Source organism: Panthera uncia (assembly GCF_023721935.1).
Source record: "Panthera uncia isolate 11264 chromosome D3 unlocalized genomic scaffold, Puncia_PCG_1.0 HiC_scaffold_8, whole genome shotgun sequence".
Classification (NCBI taxonomy): Eukaryota; Metazoa; Chordata; class Mammalia; order Carnivora; family Felidae; genus Panthera; species Panthera uncia.
Window position 1 is genome coordinate 64,411,451 of NW_026057586.1, and position 13,571 is coordinate 64,425,021.

Below are 13,571 nucleotides of genomic sequence, written 5' to 3' on the forward strand. Positions count from 1 at the left end.
GGGAAAGGAAAAAAAAAAAAAAAAAAAAAAGAGGTTAGAGTGGGAGAGAGCCAAAGCATAAGAGACTCTTAAAAACTGAGAACAGGGGGCGCGTCTGGGTGGCTCAGTCGGTTAAGCGGCCGACTTCGGCTCAGGTCATGATCTCGTGGTCCGTGAGTTCGAGCCCCATGTCGGGCTCTGTGCTGACAGCTCAGAGTCTGGAGCCTGTTTCAGGTTCTGTGTCTCCCTCTCTCTGACCCTCCCCCGTTCATGCTCTGTCTCTGTCTCAAAAAAATAAAAAATAAAAAATAAAAAAAAAACACAAAAAACTGAGAACAGGGGCGCCTGGGTGCCTCAGTCAGTTAAGCGTCCGACTTCAGCTCAGGTCACAATCTCGCGGTCCGTGAGTTCGAGCCCTGTGTCGGGCTCTGAGCTGATGGCTCAGAGCCTGGAGCCTGCTTCCAATTCTGTGTCTCCCTCTCTCTCTGTCCCTCCCCCGTTCATGCTCTGTCTCTCTCTGTCTCAAAAATAAATAAAATGTTAAAAAAAAAAAATTAAAAAACAAAACAAAACTGAGAACAAACTGAGGGTTGATTGGGGGGGGTGGGGGGGAGGGGGGGGTAGGTGTTGGGGGTTGTGCACTGGGCGTTGTATGGAAACCAATTTTACAATAAATTTCATTTATTAAAAAAAAAAAAAAGAAGGGCGGAAAAGAAATAAACATGTACACCTAGATGTTGCAGTGCTCTGTGAGAGTCATGGGCAGGCCAGCCAGGGAGGGAATGCCAGAGAGGAAGCAGCCTGAACAAAGGCATGAAACCCAGCCAGTTTGGGAATGGCTGGCAATTGGGTGAGGCTGGGGCACCTGGACAGGGTGTGAATGTGGTCAGGAGGAGAAAGGATGGGCCAGACACTATGCAGGGTGGAAGCATTCGGCAATGTGGCTCTCTGCAAGGTCACCACACAGTCCGTCCGTCCCCTCACTCTAGTGGTCCCAAATTGAGGCCCCATGGATGGCCAGAGGCAGGCAAACAGGACCATTGGCAGGCTGACTCAGAAGTGTAGGAGGTGCAGGCAATGTGAAGCAGGAGAACCCAAGAGTTGGGGACTTGGCGGAGGGCTCTGCAACAGACTGATGCAGTGACAAGCAACAGTGTTTGCCATGTGCCAGGCTCTTGCTTACTCTTCCCAGAACAGTGAGGTAGGGACAATCATTACCCTTTTCATCTATGGGGAACTAACATGCCCGGTCAGCAAGAAGCCCAGGATCACACAGCCCAGGAGTGACCATGCTGGGATTCAACCCAGGCTGCTGGCCCAGGTTGACCTGGCTTAACCGCTAAAGCCCACTTCGGCCTGTCGGTTTAAACATGGCAACAAAAGTTCCATTCAGCACCAGGAGGTATGGCAGACTCTGCCTAGGATTCTGGTGATGCAGATCAAGTAAGAAGCTTGGGCAGGAAGCCACAGATGAGGGAGAAGAGCCTTCAGAAGTGGCAGCAGTGGGTGTGGGTACCCCGCCCCCCAACCAATCACCAAGGGTGCCTTGGATGCTGGAGTACAATGGCCAAGGGCCCAGAGGCCAGGCCCTCTGTCCCCAGGGCACCTCTCAGCTGTGGAGTTGTGAAGCAGAACCATGGTCAGTCAGGGTGAAGTAGATCAGGCTGTAGCCAAGGATCCAAGATTCTTGTCGTTGGAGGAAACCCCTGTGTTCCTCAGTCTAGTAGTTTTCAAAGTGCATTTCCTGATTTAGAGAAGTGCCTTGAGGCTCTGAGCCCTCTGCACTTCCTCACCTCCTCCAAATTGAGTAGTGACACTTTTATAAATTAAGACTCCCTGTAAGATTTCATTTAGACAAAATTTCTTCCAAGACTTAAAAGATCTGAACACTGATCTAAACTCTACTGTCCCAATCCAAGTCACTTCTTAGACACTTGTACCAAAGGTCACTCCTGGCACTCAGCTCCTGGGTCAGCTCAAATAGAAGGGCAGACTCTCTGGGGGGGCCTTGTTCCCTCCTCTATGATGACAGCCTGAGGGCTATGAACCCCAGGGTGCTCTATCTACCCACTGGCTAAGCAAATGCCAGAATTCAAGGCCTCTGCTGTGTGTGGCCACTGCCACTGCTGGCATTGGTTAAGCGATGCTGGCTAAAGGCCACCTCCTGTTTTCTGACTGGCGTCACATGGGTTTGGGCTGTTTATACACACGCCACAGGGCACCATCTAGAGGAGGCACTCCTGCCACATAGCAGCTCTGATGGACAGGTGCCATGTGTCCCTGTTTAAAGATGAGAACACTGAAGTTCAGAGGCCAAGTCACTAGTCTATAGCCAGGCCAGGCTGCACCCCTTCTCTACAGTGCTGTCCCACATGTAGCAGATACCAAGTGTGGACCTGTGCTTTGGTGACCTCCACTGTCCTCCCTCGGATGGGAGGAATTCACACCAGAAACACCACTGAATCTCAAAAAGCAGTGACTGTGCCTGTAGTCAGGGGCATGAGGTGTCTCCATGGGTTGTTCTCAGGGGATGAGAGGTTGAGGAAAGAGGAAGTGTGGCCACTCTCACAACCCTTGGGACTTTCTGGCTCCTGCTATAAGAGACAGAACCTGATGAGAGCGGCAGGTTCTAGGGCAGAAGATAACGTGCTGTCGATGCAGTGGGGCAGACAGGGCTAGAAATTTGGGCCTGGAACTGAAGAAACATGTTTGGGGAGGAGGTGAGAAGCCTATGCACAGCATTCTCTTGGGAGCTGACAGCCTCCTTTAGGGAAAAACCTAGCGAACCCAGCCAACAGAGTCAGCTGCCTCCGCAGGGTGAAAAGCACTGTGTTCAAACTTTCCTTGTCCTGATGGGATCTGGATAAAGTGTGTGTGTGTGGAGGTGGGGGCGGTCGGTGTCAGGAGAGTAGAGAGCCTCCTTCATAGGGGAGAAATCTAGAGCTGAGTACTCACTGGCCCCCAACTGGACAGCTGGCCGCCATCGGCCATCACCTCACCAGGCATCCATCCGTGGGCCCAGCAGTCCAGCCCAGTATGCAACCTCCAGGGACACTTCCCATCCAGACACAATGAAGGTTGCCTATGTCTGGACATACTGAAGAACATGTGCGCAAGTTTCTGATGTCCATATTTAAATGACCTCAGTTCCCAGGTCATGGAGAAAATACTTACTGAGTTGATCGAGGGCTGAGGGCGGCATAATTACTGTGGAAAGAACATTTAAGAAACATTAAGAAAGTAAAAATTAAAAAGGCAGCACAAAAGCCAAAATTTAGTTGCTGTCATATCTTTAAAACATACTACACGATACTTGTAAAGTAGCCAGAATTTCATAATAATCGTTCATAAGGAATTTTCCTTGCTGTAATTTATTGCGGGAACCAGATAGCTATTAGCCATAAATCTAATCATAATTAGAACTCTCCCTTCCACCCCAGGCCCCCCTTAGGAAGTCTGGGGCAAGCAAGACTCTCACTGTAACTAGCTTCTGGTTACACATGCAAAACAAGGGCTCCTGAAGACTGCAAGCACTGTAGGCTGAGGGCAGGAAAGGTTACTATTCAAAATAAAAACGAGCACATACTCTTCCCTCCTTTCTCCACATCTGACCTGTCATTAGGCCCTGCGAGCATGGACACGGAGAAGCAGCGGTACTGCGTGGAGAAGCGGTTCTGGAAGACCCGGGGAATCGGGTGGTCAAACATGTTGAAGGAGAACTACAAGGAAGGAAAGAGAGACTGGAGTTAGAACAGAACAAAGGTACATCTCTTCACGTCAAAAGCCCAAACAGGTCAGGGTAGTTGATGCTGCTGCACCTGTATAAAGGGCAAGATGCAGGGCAATCCTGATGGACCAGAGCAGTCTGCCTGAAGCACTTCCCGGTGGCACAGTGAATCTCAAATCTGTTTCTACACATTCTGCCATGCCCAGGATCATCCCTCCAATCTAGAGTCTACTGCTTTCTTACTAAATCTTACTAAAATATATGATTGGCCACGTCAAGCCTGTCATTAACTTCTTTCAGTCTCCCATGCCTCCGCTCCCCAAGGATCCAGGCCAGATCTCACATACACCTCAGGGACTGGCTACCGACAGCCCTTACAATCTCCTATACCGGCCACACCTGGTTTCTCCAACGGAAACACTTGCCCTCTTCTTGTTAATTTAAAGAAATCTATCTATCTGAGTGCCCGAGTGAGCAAGGGGTAGAGAGCGAGAGAGAGAGCGAGAGCGAGAGAGACACAGACAGAATCCCCCAAGGTGCAGAGAGAGAGAGGGAGAGAGTGCAGATCCTGGAGCAGGGCTTGAGCTCACCCAATGTGGGCTCGAACTCACAAACCGTGAGATCATGCATGACCTGAACTGAAGTCAGATGCTGAACCGACTGAGCCACCTAGATGCCTCTGCCAAAACATCTATTGAGTGCCCACTATCTGCCAGGCTCTGAACTAAGCACTAGCAAAACACTCTAATGATGTTTGCTCACTAACAAAACAGGTACAGCATCTGCCCCTGGAGGAGCTGACATTCAAGACAAGGGAATCAAGTAAGAGAAAATGTTTCCACGTCTGATACTGATAAATGCTCTAAGGACAAGACGGGGTAAGGGAAAGAGCTCCTGAGAATGCTATTTTAAATGGGTGGTCAGGAAGGGACTCTGCAAAGACTTGAGTGCCAGGAGGGAGCCAGGTAAAAAACAGGGAATGGCATTCCAGACAACAGGAAGAGCAGGCACCCAGCGTTTGCACCCCATCCCTTTCCCCTGGCTTCCATGACCATCCTTTCCTGGTTCCAGGAACCTTCCCTGCTTTGCCCAGGGTTTGGACTGATGCCCCTCCAATGTGCTCTCATGGTGTTATGCCATGGTAGTCCCTCCTGCTAATAAGTAGAGCCAAGATATTGTGCCACCAAAGTTAATATCCCAGCTCTTAACTTGTGGACTATGGTGAGGCTTAGAAAACATTTTACACAGCAATTTGGAGTCTTCTCAAAGTATTGCAATTGCCATGAGTCCCCCCAACCAAATATAAAATTGCACTATAGGGCATAAACCCAAAAGAATTGAAGGCAGGGTCTTGAAAAGATATTTGTATGATGTTCGCATGCTCATAGCGACATTATTCATAATAGCTAAGGGATAGAAACAATCCAAGTGTCCATCAACAGATGAATGGATAAACAAAATGTAGTACACCCATATAATAGAATATGATTCAGCCTTTAAAAGGGAGAAAACTTTATCACATACTACAACGTGGATGAACCTTGAGGACTTTATGCTCAAGTGAAATAAGCCAGTCACAAAAAGACAAATGTTATATGATTTCACTTATAGGAGGTCTCTAGAGCCATCAAATTCATAGAGACAAGAATTAAAATGTTGGTTGCCAGGGGGTAAGTGAGGGGAAATAGGGGGAATTGTTGTTTAATGGGTAGAGTTTCAGTTTTGCAAGATGAAAAACTTCTGGAGATCCAATACACGACAATGTGAATATACTTAACACTACAGAATCTATGCTTTAAAACAGTTAAGATGGTAAATTTATGTGGTTTTTACAAGTTTTAAAAAATATTTCACAATAGACAAATATTTCTTGACTTGATTCCAAATACACATCAAGTAGAGACAAAGCCTGATTAGGTAGTTTACTAGCAATTCCAAAATCAAAATTAGCAAGATGAATCTGCAGTCTTCTTAAAATGCAAACACAGCAAGTTACTGCTTAAAATCTCAAATGGCTCTTCAATCCCTGGGGCTTTAGCATAGTAGTTTTCAAACCTTTGTCTCTCCTTCCTTTAAGCAGAACTCTGTTCAACAAAGTCTTGGCCAGAAGCATAGCACATGTGAAGGTAGAGCAGTGGAGTGGGGCTTCCCTGAGGCTTTCACTACACCACCCCATCCAAGGCATTTTTTCTCTTTGCTTTTGTTCCTCATTAAGTCAGAAAATCCCCACGAAGTATTTAACACCCTTAACAATCTGCCTTCAATCCACCCATGAACCTGACCTTCTGCCCCTCTCTGCTGCTCCCTACCTCAAGTCCTACTTTCCTTCATAATCCCAATGTCTAGTATACTGCCTAGACCTATCAGGTATTCAGGGTCTTTAAGTGGATGAGGATGAACTTGAGAATGGAAACATGATTCAACAATGAATACTTGGGACAAAACCTAGTAGTCATTATTTTTGCTAAAATAAGCAAATGACACTGAGGCAATGCGGTACAAAGGTAATGAGACTCAGCATTGCATCCAGACAGACTTGGCCTCAAATTTCCACTACCCGCTTCTTTGACTACCAGTAAACTACCTACTTCTTTAAACCTTATTTTTTTCATGGTTAAAATCATACTAATCGTCCTTGTCTCCAAGGGCATAGTAGGGATTAAATGGGATAAGGTGTAATAAGGGACTGTGGGTGTTGAAAGAAGTTTAAGAGAAAAAGCGCCGGCAAAAATTAGCTACTACTGTTGTTATCCACTGAATCACTTACATAGCTGAAGGGATCATTACAACCCAGCCAAGACCAAGAGGTACTGCGCTTGAGGAACTGGCTCAAGGGCTGAGTGTTCCGGCCCACCGGAATGGTTCCCAAGCATTCTCCCTAGGGGGGCTGACTCTGCTCCTCACGCCCAAACAACCTTTCAATTAATTTGGTGGAATGGAAACCTGTCACCTGTATAGCACTTATGAGACCCGTGAGTGGACACAAACGTAGAAGAGTTTTCACCCTGAAGGAGTTCAAGTCCAACTGAGAGGAAATTCGAACCATGCCCAGGACTACCGGAGATAAGCTGAGGCCGATCGTGGTCAAGGGTCCGGCACTCGCCCGGCGGGGGTGACTCGGCATCTCCGTGGCCGTTTCTGTCCGCCCCGCCGGGCCCGGCCTCGGCCCCTGGCTCCAGGCCCCAGCCCCAGCTCCCAGACCCTGACAGGCCACACTCACCATGGTGGACACCTCAGCCTGGCAGATGCCGCTTCACCCAGAGAACGTTAGGATGGGAGCCCGCCGACCCTCTCAGCTCACAGCCGCCGAAGCCGCCGAAGCCGCCGCCGCCGCTTCCGCTCCGACGCCCTGGGAGGCTCACCGGAAGTGTAGGACCCGGGACCCGGGGGTAGGTACGGAGGACAGCGGTCGGCTGCAAAAGAGAAAAGGCCAGGCAATGGCTCTAGGGCCTAAAATTTAACTGGGATATTTACTAAAATACTATTTCATAATTTTTTTTCACTCTAGGGTAATTTGTGTAATTTTTTAGAATTACATTTTTATAGTACTCCCCTCTAGACCAATTTAGTTGGCCCCATTCTCCTTATCTACTACACTACCCAGAATGCACGTAGACCTTCCGGCCTTTGCGTCAGCCATCGAGGAAGCTGGCGGAAGTAAGCTACACATTTGCCTTCGAACTATGCCGAGAGTTTACCGAAATCGTAAACTGACGACTTCGTTCAATGTGTAAGTGAATTGAATTTATGGCGTGATTTCCTTTTCCTGGAGGGCCCAGTGGGAGGCAATAGGCTTCTCTTCCCAAACTAAAGATGTCCACCAAACGTCGGATTTGTGGGTAAAAGGGAGTCCGAACTGAAGTGGGCAACATTGTTTGCGTCTTGCTTGTGGATGACGCTCCTTTAGGAGCGGGCCTAACATTTCCAGCCCGGTTGGCGGAGCGCTAGGCCCGCCTCCAATATGGCCCAATCGGGAAGAGGGAAAAGCTGAGAACTAAGTAGGTATTGGTTGGCTTCTGGGCTAATCGGAAGAGTCCCTGTTTGGCGGGAGTCTTGACCGCCGCCGGAGCTCTTCTCTTGGATCCTCAGCGCCAGCTCTGGGTGTCCGGCCGCCGTGGCCATGTTTGTGTCCGATTTCCGCAAGGAGTTCTACGAGGTGGTTCAAAACCAGGTGACCCTTTTTCTTACATCTCGTGGCCTTGGGGGGGGGGGGGGGGGGCCCGGGGGGGCGGCCCTGGGAGGGCACGAGGGGCCCGCGTTCTGTTCTCTGCGTTCAACTGGCCCTCTCTTTTCCTGACAGAGGGTCCTTCTCTTTGTGGCCTCGGACGTGGACGCTCTGTGCGCTTGCAAGATTCTTCAGGTGAGCGTTGCGTACTTTGGGAGGGAAGGGCCGGGGCCAAAGGGTGAGAGAGCAGGCGGGGCCCCGGGAAGAGTTTGGGAGTGCAGGATGGGCTGGGAGTCGGCGCAGGAGGTGAGGAGCGCATAGGGAACCGCTCTTCTCCCCACCCGCCAGGAGAGAGTGCAGGCTAGGGTAAGGGGCTGGAGCAACTGAAATCTGGGGAGAGGGACTTTTAGAGGTCGCCTTTCTGGCAAGAGTATTGGGTGGGTTAAAGAAGGATGCGGCAAAAGGCAGTTAGTATTTTTGCAATAACCTGGCTGAAAAATGGTTGCATTGAAGAGACCGTTAGACCTGGAGTGGCTTCTGTGACAACTGAGGGCACAGTGGTGTCATAAGCAATATAGGAAATACAGGATTCTTTTCTCTATTAGGGAAGATCATTGGTTCGGTTTTGAATATGGTGCAATTTTTACATGACCTTTGATCAGGCTGTTGGGTCAGGAACTACTTTCCCGAAGACCTAGAAATAAAATAAGCCTCCCCCACCCTCGATGTTTTCCTTTGGTGATTTTCAAAAATTCATTAAAGTTCACAGAATGATATAGTCAACACTCATATTTCTATCACCTAGTTTCTTCCATTAACATTTTACTAAACTTATCACAGGTCATTCGTTTCTCAACCTTATTTTTTTTTTAAGTGCATTTCAAAGTAAATTGCAGACGTCCTAAGTATGATAACTTTTGGAAATGATCTCTCTCAGGCTCTGTTCCAGTGTGATCACGTGCAGTATACGCTGGTTCCGGTTTCTGGGTGGCAAGAACTTGAAACTGCATTTCTTGAGCATAAAGAACAGGTATGATAGAAGCATTTTAGAGTCATTAGTCTTTTTTTTTTTTTTTTTTATTCAGTTGCAATTTAACACTAGCATTCTTTCTAGGTCCTCAATAGGTTGCTTGTATGTTTAAGTATCAACTACATTAGCCAATATGGAAGGAAAAAATGAGATATATGCAGAGTGACTTACTCTCAAGTTGTAGAGACAGAATTGATAACCAAAAAAGATAGTGAATGTGGACAGCGTCTAACTTTGAATTTGTGTTGCAGGCATTTCATTGTAAGGTGCTTAGAGTTTAGCAGTTTGATTTTGATATGGCCTAGTTAAAATTATGTTAGATAAGGTGGCTATTTTACATTGTCTTTCCAAGAAAAAGTATCCCAGTTCCAACTGGTAATCCAGGAACATATCTTCTCCCTTTGCAATTTAAACAGTAGAGGCCAGGACTCTTACCACCTCTGCATGGGGTTATGCTGAGAGATGGGACATTTTAGATCCCACTGGATGGGACTGGAGTAGGGAAGAGGGTCTCTGGAGTCTGTGGCAACATTTAGGACTGTCCAGAGATAATCCTTGCCTGGAGCTCCTGTCATCACGGAAGGAGCTACCTGTACCAACCTGATATTTATAAGCAAAAGGTTCTCTATAGAGATAGGATATAGTAAGACTTAAAATGATATTTAGATGCTTATTAAGCATGGGGTGCCTGAGACTTGTTACAAATTTAAACCTGTACGACACTGTCAGTACAGAGAGGCAGCACAGTAGAGTGACTGAGATCTGCAAAGGCCCATTTATTTACTTATTAAAAAAATTTTTTTAATGCTTATTTATTTTTCAGAGAGACAGAGCATGAGCAGGGGAGGGCAGAGAGAGGGAGACACAGAATCCGAAGTAGGCTCCAGGCTCTGAGCTGTCAGCACAGAGCCTGACACAGGGCTCAAACTCACCAACAGTGAGATCATGACCTGAGCCAAAGTCACCTAGATGCCCCATATTGTTATTATTTTTTAATGTCTATTTTTGAGAGAGAGAGAGAGAAAGCGTGAGTCGGGGAGGGACAGAGAGAGAGACATAGAAGTCAAATGCTTAACTGACTGAGCCACACAGGTACCCCTGCAGAGGCCCATTTATGCATTTGAAGTCTTGTTCTGCTCCTCATCAACTTCTTGACCCTGTGCATGAGACTGAGTCATGCTGAACCTCCATGTGCTCCTTGGTGAAGCAGAGACAGCCACAGGGCTGCCCACGGGGCCTATCTCAAGGTGTCATCATGGAAATGAAATGGCATATGTAGTACATTAAAGCACTTCACACAGGCCAACTGTGTAAAGCCCCTTGCCATCAGGGCCTCACTGGTGTCAGGGGCTTGATATGTCTCAGCAGAAGGACTCAGAGACCTAATATGCTGAAGGTAAAGGATCTACTCAAGGCACTTACTTCCCAATGTCTCTCTCTTTTTTTCAGTTCCATTATTTTATTCTCATAAACTGTGGAGCTAATGTAGACCTATTGGATATCCTTCAGCCTGATGAAGATGCCATATTTTTTGTGTGTGACACCCACAGGCCAGTTAATGTCGTGAATGTCTATAATGACACCCAGGTAACTAGGCCTTTGGGGCCCATGTCTTCCCCAAGTTCTATCCTTTGTCTGTACCTTTTATGCCATGGGCAACATCGCACCTGATGTTCTAAGCAAGGCATGTATCCACCTCTCCTACAAGAGTTAGACCATCCTGAGGGCAAGAATCTGGTCTTGCTTATCTGTGGTGAGAAACATAGCACCTAAGTAAGTCTTGGAGGCGCTCAGAATGCATTTTGGAATTCACTTAACCTAGAAAGTGTAGGGACCAGAACCCTGCACTGAGCCTGCCCTTGGAGCTGAGGCCCAGCCTGGTGTCATTGAATACCAGGGGATCTAGAGGCTTTAGCCCTACAAGTGGGGCTAGGGCCTGCCCTGCCCATCCAAAGGGTAGTGTGAGGACCAACAAGACAATAGTGTAAGAGACCACTGTTAGCCTAACATGGCCATGCTGTGCTTCCTCTTTGAACCCCCAGCAGCAAACATGGAGCCTGGCACAGGACAGCCACCTAACCATTCTCTGAGTTGATCCCACCCATGTTATCAAAGTGTTGGCCCTGATGTTCTCATGTGAAGGACCACTCTAAGTGAAGTCAGCCTGGAACTGCTTTTAGAGACAGCAGTTTTACTCCCTTAGGGGTCGCACACCTCCCTGTCTTCTCTCAGAGTCCAAGTTGTGGGGTGTTCATTTTGTTTGCTTGGAGTGTGGCATGAGAGGGAGTCTTTTTTCCCCAGATTTACATGACTGGATAGTTTTTTAATTTTTGGAATGTTTGCATATCGCGTGGTGCAACTCCAATGCCTCTGAGAGGAAATGAAAGCAAGAAAATGTTTGAGAAGTCTGAAATTCTCAAGTGGCTCTTTGTACAGAAACCTTAATGAGTCAGCTCATTGGGAAATAAGATTCTGTAAGAGAAAACATGTAATGGAGAGTTTTCTGTCAATGAGAGAAGAGAGCCTTGATTGCTTTTTGTTTTAATCTTAGATCAAACTACTCATTAAACAAGATGATGATCTTGAAGTTCCTGCCTATGATGATATCTTCAGGGATGAAGAAGAAGGTGAAGAGCATTCAGGAAATGAAAGTGACAATGGGTCAGAGCCTTCTGTGAAGCGCACACGGTTAGAAGAGGTGGGTTTTGGCCTCACCACCGTCTTGAGTAACGTCGTTCCCAGAGGTCAGAGCTCAGGCTGGAGCCTTCAGGGTCCAGGGGTGGCTGGGATTCAGCAGGCACTGGTATTGACCCTAGACTCTGCTATCCCCTGGCTGCGTGGCTTCAGGCGGGCTACTAAACTTCTCTGAGCTTTGACATCCTTGTCTGTACAGTAGAATTTCATCAGATGAAATGAAACTTAGGATAGCTCAGCTCTTTGCTGAGCAATACAGAAAGTGACACCTGGGTGGCTCAGTCAGTTAAACATCCAACTCTTGATTTCAGCTCAGGTCGTGGGGTTGCAGTTTGTGGGTTCAAGCCCCGTGTTGGGCTCCGTGCTGACAGTACAGAGCCTGCTTGGGATTCTCTCTCCCTCTCTCTACCCTTCCCCTGCTCATATGCTTGCTCATGCTCTCTCTCTCTCTCAAAGTAAATAAACATTAAAAAAAAAAAAAGGCAGCAATACAGAGAAACGATAAATAGCATAAACATCCTCTCCCTTCTCCACTCCCCTCTGGATTCTCTGCAGTCACCATGAAGGAACGACATGGATCTATGGCCCTCAGCCAGGCTCAGTCTCCAGTGGTGATTCCAGGGGAAGCATCTTGTGTGCAAAGATTAGAGTTGTTTGAGCCTCGTGAGTCTTGGGTCTGAGATGCTTACCCGATCTGGGGCCTGGCCAACAGAAGTGGCCTGCCCAACACTGGTGGCTTCTGCTACATGGAAAATTAAAGGTGGGAGGCGGTTGTTCCTCTAATAGGGCCATGTTTTAGTCTAGTGTTCAGTGCTGTGGAAGAAGCTGATGCCCTCTGATTCCCAGTCCTGGGTGTCCATGCTGAAATTTGCCTCTGGAATGTTTCATCCTTGGCCTGACATTTCCCAATAAGGTGCTTTAGCAGAGCTCTTTTGAGCCATTTTGGGGATATTCAGTACACTCTGTCCATCTGAGGGGTGTGTCCTGTAAAGGTAGGAGTGTTTTCTCCTTACCTTTCCTGCCTTTGAGCCATCCTTTTTCTAGAGTTTTGTGTAGTCTGATCAGAGACCTCAGATACATTCTTAGATTCTCTTTCATCTTGTCTAGCTCTTTATCTGTTCCACTCTCTGGCCAACATCTGGTCTTTATCTTCTAATCTTTGATTTCTAACAGCTCTTTTTTTGTTATCTAAAGCTCCTTTTTGCTGTAGCATTCTTTTAACTATTAAAGAACTGCTTTTCATCAGGCTCCAAGTATCAGTATCTGGGGGATTTTCTTTGGAAACATTCACGTTCTGCAGATAAGAGTCTTAGAATTCTCCATCCCGACTAATAAATATATTTCAGCACCTACTCTATGCCAGGTGTCAGTAAGGCCCTGGTGTCTCTGGGAGAGAACAAATTCCTGTCTTCACAAAGTGTCTTTTCCATTGGGGGAGATATCAGGAATGAGCACAGGTCAAGGATGGTTTCAGGTGGAGAGCTGTGTCATATCAGGAAAAATAAAGCAAGGTAAGGGGCTGGACAGGGAATGGGCTGCTTTTATGAAGGTGGCTATGGACACTTGACCTGAATGAGGAAGGAAAGAACCAAGAATATCCCTAGAAGGTACATCCAGTGCAGTGTACCCAGACACAAGGGCCCTGAGGGAAGAACAGGCAGGCTAGAACTGACGGGAGGGTTTGTCAGTAAAGAGAATGTCGTTGGTCTTGATGAGATGTCAGAACAGAACATGTCAGAGCCTCCATTGACATGCTTAATGCATCTATTTAGAATCTGAGTTTGTGAATGCTTTCTATGATATTCACGTGCATAATTATGCATGTGTAACATGCATAATTTCCCGACTTTTTATTTTAAAAAAATTTTTGATGTATACAACACTTGAAAGGATAGTACAATGAATGCCCGTATACCTTTCATATAGATTCAACAATTTTGCACATTTGTCACATTTTGCCATATTTGCCTTCTTTT

At 47.1% G+C, this 13,571-nt stretch overlaps 2 protein-coding genes across 6 annotated transcripts in view; one reads left to right on the forward strand and one right to left on the reverse strand.

The window, feature by feature from the left end:
* Positions 1 to 7,061, reverse strand: part of UFD1 (ubiquitin recognition factor in ER associated degradation 1) — a 26,251-nt gene extending 19,190 nt beyond the window's left edge. Inside the window, exons 1-3 of one of the 3 annotated variants that reach the window (XM_049620567.1) lie at positions 6,927 to 7,060; positions 3,566 to 3,698; positions 3,154 to 3,186 (exon numbers count right to left, since the gene is read on the reverse strand). In XM_049620567.1, coding sequence (XP_049476524.1) covers positions 3,154 to 3,186; positions 3,566 to 3,698; positions 6,927 to 6,929 — 169 coding nt within the window. In that variant the 5' untranslated portion in view covers positions 6,930 to 7,060. Of the gene's footprint in view, positions 1 to 3,153; positions 3,187 to 3,565; positions 3,699 to 6,926 lie in introns of all 3 variants that reach the window. The other 2 variants (XM_049620569.1, XM_049620568.1) reach the window with 2 other exon arrangements.
* Positions 7,062 to 7,345: 284 nt separating this feature from the next.
* The window catches only part of CDC45 (cell division cycle 45), a 33,742-nt gene continuing 27,516 nt past the window's right edge, over positions 7,346 to 13,571 (forward strand). For all 3 annotated transcript variants that reach the window (XR_007455474.1, XM_049620570.1, XM_049620571.1), the window contains exons 1-6: positions 7,346 to 7,436; positions 7,796 to 7,877; positions 8,007 to 8,066; positions 8,809 to 8,901; positions 10,351 to 10,488; positions 11,453 to 11,599. Coding sequence is in view for 2 of the 3 variants with exons in the window: in XM_049620570.1 (XP_049476527.1) it covers positions 7,390 to 7,436; positions 7,796 to 7,877; positions 8,007 to 8,066; positions 8,809 to 8,901; positions 10,351 to 10,488; positions 11,453 to 11,599 (567 nt within the window). In the remaining variant the exon portion in view is untranslated. The remainder of the gene's footprint in view (positions 7,437 to 7,795; positions 7,878 to 8,006; positions 8,067 to 8,808; positions 8,902 to 10,350; positions 10,489 to 11,452; positions 11,600 to 13,571) is intronic.